This window comes from Phodopus roborovskii, unplaced genomic scaffold, assembly GCF_943737965.1.
Source record: "Phodopus roborovskii unplaced genomic scaffold, PHOROB, whole genome shotgun sequence".
NCBI classification, from domain to species: domain Eukaryota; kingdom Metazoa; phylum Chordata; class Mammalia; order Rodentia; family Cricetidae; genus Phodopus; species Phodopus roborovskii.
Genome location: NW_026126418.1, coordinates 78,647,287 through 78,651,298, shown reverse-complemented (window position 1 = coordinate 78,651,298; position 4,012 = coordinate 78,647,287). Strand labels below are relative to the sequence as shown.

At 40.5% G+C, this 4,012-nt stretch overlaps 1 protein-coding gene across 1 annotated transcript; it reads right to left on the bottom strand.

Moving 5' to 3' along the window:
* Window positions 1-3,115: 3,115 nt before the first annotated feature.
* LOC127222152 (ATP synthase F(0) complex subunit C2, mitochondrial-like) lies at window positions 3,116-3,746 on the bottom strand. The gene has a single exon (XM_051184029.1). It carries the CDS (start codon window positions 3,686-3,688, stop codon window positions 3,266-3,268), a length of 423 nt encoding a protein of 140 aa, XP_051039986.1. The 5' UTR covers window positions 3,689-3,746; the 3' UTR covers window positions 3,116-3,265.
* Window positions 3,747-4,012: the final 266 nt, after the last annotated feature.

Below are 4,012 nucleotides of genomic sequence, written 5' to 3'. Positions count from 1 at the left end.
CCCCTGATCTTAGGAGTCCTCCCCTCCCCCAATTACTAGGACTATGGCCTGAAAGTTCTAAGTGTAATTTACTTAATTTTCCTTTAATTTCCTCAATTTTAACTTCTGTCCGTAGTCTATAACTGTCTCAGCAGATTTCCACTTGGCTGACAGGCACATCTAAACATCAGCTGCTGACTACAAGTTCCAACTAACTTCCAGCCCTGGACTTTCTGAAAGCTGATATGGACAGATCCAGTCAATGTGATTGTTCCCTGTCTCTTAGCTGGGCCAGTGAACCAGATGAATGCCCCATTGCCTGAATCCCCTCCCAGCCTTTGATTAGCATTTCACCCCTCTTAGGCCCTGACAACAATGTCCTAGGTTTCACCAGGAAGTAGTTATAGAAGAGAATACATTGCCCTTGTCCCCCAACAGGCTGGAATGTTAGATCAAAAGGAAGTTCCCTGGCATAAAGGACAAAATGGCTACCTATAATGTCTATTGAAATACCAGGAAGATACCTGTTAAAACCAAGTAGACCCAGATCTGTCAATAGGTAGAAATCTCCAAGTATAATTGTGGATTTGTCTACCAACATTTTCTCTCAGTATAAAAATAGGTAGAGGAGAGAGGGAAGCAGGTGAGCCAGGCATAGAACCTCTCTACAATCCCAGAGCTAAGAGGCAGAAGCAGAAGAATTACAGGTACAAGATTAGCATAGGCTACATAGTTAAGTCTGAGGCCAGCCTGGGCCACATAATGAGACCTTATCTCAAAAATTAAATCAGAAAGATTATAGACAATACTATCAATAAATTTGTTCTGATCCTAATTGAAATGTATTTAAAAAGAAGAAGAAGACAGAGTCTTACTTACTGTGTAGTCTCTGTTGACTTGGAACTTGCTATGTAGACCAGGATGGTCTCAAACTTCACAGAGATCTGCCTGCCTCTCCCTCCCAGAATGTAGGGATTAAAGGCATGTGTCACCATACCCAGCTCTAGTTGGTTTTTAAAAGATATTCCTCTTAGCACCAAACCAACATACATTTGTTTCAATTTGTTTCAAGAACATGTGAAACTTTCACCAAGATAGGAAATATTCTAAGGAGGGGCTTACTAAATTTAAAATAATTAAATTTATATAAAATGTCGTATTAGATTACAATAGAATCAAAGGAAAGGTTGAGGGGAAATACAAAAACTTAAACAAAAGTTGGCTATCAGGAGAATAATTGAAAATTCTCCCTGATGGCTGGGAAGGGAGCCATGCACTTCTAAGGGACATGTTAATCACCCAGGAAGTCATGGGGGAAATTTTTAGGTCTTTTAAATTGAGGTGCTGAAGATATGTAGTTCAGTTGGCGGAGTGAGTACAACTCTTAGTTTAGCTCTTAGAACCCTGAGAAACTGAATTTTATAAAAATTAAAATATGCTAGGTGTGGTGCCATACATCTTTAATTGAATTGTAGCACTAGGGAGGCAGAAGCAGGTGGATCTCTGTGAAATAAAGTACATTAACATTTAGTGACTGTAGCTTGTGATGGGTGATACTGAGTGTCAATTTGACATGATATAGACTCACCCAGGAGATCGGCCTCCAGGGACACAAAGTAAGGGGTTGTTTAGGTTAAATGAGTCTCCAGGAACACCTGGAAAGGGTTATCCAGGTCAGCTTACTTGAGATGGGAAAATGTACCTTAACTGTGGCTGGCGCCATTCCAAGGAATAGGGGCCTAGAATGAGTAACATAGAGAAAACACTGAAGGCTGGCACTTGGCTTCCTGACAGCACATGCAATGTGCCCAGATACCTCAAGTTCCTGCAGCCATGATTTTCCCATTATGGTGGAACTGTGTCTCCTGAAATAAACACTTCCTGACTTAAGTTGATTTTTAAAAGTTCTTAACATCTATTTATTTATTGAGGGGGAGAGAGGAGTAGGTCTGAGGACAACCTGCAAGAGTCTGCTTTCTCCTGTCACTATATAAATCCTAGGAATCAAACAGGTCATCAGGCATTTCCCACTGAGCCTTCACTGGCCCTTAAGTTGCTTTTTGTTAGGGAAAGACAATGTCCCAACTAGATATCTTTTATCTCCAAACAAAACATCCAGTGCCAGGAATGGATTAATCTAGTTGAGTCATTGGCCAAAGAGTCCTCATGGAAATACCTAAACAGCTCCTGGTATTGGCAAGACTACTGATTGATCTCCATAAGCTGATGGTAACACCCTATTGCTAAAGACATAAAAAAGAACCTTATGTTATTAAAACATCTTAAATATTCTGTAGATCTTTGAAGTGTTTGAAGACAACCTGTGCACCTAAAATACATCTGTTTGACCTTGAAAAGACACCTAACATAAGTTTGATTATAATAGGTGACTATTAATACCTGTTTCTTTAATATCCTAAATAGTTTGTTTTAACAACTTTCAGGGACTAAAAATTTACATTACGTTCCTAAATGAGTTACATAGGTACAATACCTTGAACAAGAGTAGAAATGTACAGTATGTTCTAACAAAAACAACCTCAAATTTGGATCAATATACAAAAATATCTTAAACAAGAGTAGAACAATATATCCAGGATAACAAAATTAACCTCAAATTCATATCAATGTACAAAAATCCTTATCATATAAAATATTTGTAGTTGCTTTTTTGGTTTAAAAGTAGATTCAATAATCTACCCTTTTATCCTATCATATCTTTGTCTCCCTCTTTTCTTTTCATAACAAGATCCCTAAATCTAATCTCCTTTGTTCAGCTTTTTCCTGACCATAACCATTATCAATAGGCCAATTTACTCTTTTTCTTGGGACAATTTTCTCTTGATGATTTGTCTTTTTTCAGATATCTCACTTGTCTGGTAGTCTTCAGATTCCTTAGTTGAAAGCCTTCATTCTCCTGGAAAGACAAAAACAAAACTCTTCCCAACCAACTTTGAGGAGTTTCCCTTTTGGCAAGTTTTATCTGATTATACAAAAAGTATTTGTTAGTCTTATAAGTAGTTTAGACTGAATGGTCACACTGCTTGATGACCTATCACCTCTTCTAGTCAAGGGTCTCTATTGTTTGAATCTAATTTTATAATATTTGCTTTATGGTTTCTTTTTCTTCTTTTTTTATTATTAATACAGTATTTATTTGTCTTCTCTCTGTCAAACCCTGAGCCAAACACTTTCCCCAGACTTCCTGGGGAAGTACAGGAAAAGGAACATACAGGGCAGATGGGACACGAAAGAACTATGGGAGGTGGAAGTGGAGACAGCTGCTTCACATGGCAAAGAGGATGAGAAAGGCCACCATCAGGCAGAAGAGCCCCATGGCTTCTGAGAGGGCAAAGCCCAGAATCGTGTAGAAGAGCTGCTGCTTCAGAGAAAGGTTCCTGGCATAACCAATGATGAGGCTCCCAAAAACAGTTCCAATGCCAGCCCCAGAGCCAGCCACCCCAACTGTAGCAGCCCCAGCCCCAATGAACTTGGCGGCTGTGTCAATGTCCCTGGAAATGATGCTGGTTTGGAAGCTGCGGCTAGGGATGAGTGAGGTCAGAGGACGAGGGGCTGCCAAGCTGCTGAAGCCCTCATCTGTCCAAGTCTGTGGTCGGTTCAACTCCACTGCAGACAGGGTTCGACTCAGCAGCTGAGAGGTTCTCCTGATCAAGGAGCGGGTGGAGATGAACTTGGAGCAGGCATACATTTTCAGGGGGTGAGGGGCCAAGGCAGGAGAGCTGCTCCCAGGGTAGAGAAGACAGAGAGGGGCCTGCTTTATGGTTTCTTCTGAAATTTTTGTTTTATCTTCTAACACTTCTATCACTCAGAGCAAATGGTTTGTTACAATAGGCATTAGATCCTTTAATTGCTCTGGGAAGGAATTTCCCCCATGATGACAGGGAACTATTGAAACAAATTTGACATGGGGTCCCCAAAGAGGTCCCCAACGAATTTCTGGATGGCAAAGGGTTACCTTGCCTGTCCCTTATTGATTTGTATTCATTGGTCCAATGCCAGCCTTTGCCACACC

Bases quoted from the DNA above. Each gene is read 5' to 3' on its own strand.
- LOC127222152 (XM_051184029.1), bottom strand. From the start codon at position 3,688: ATGTATGCCTGCTCCAAGTTCATCTCCACCCGCTCCTTGATCAGGAGA.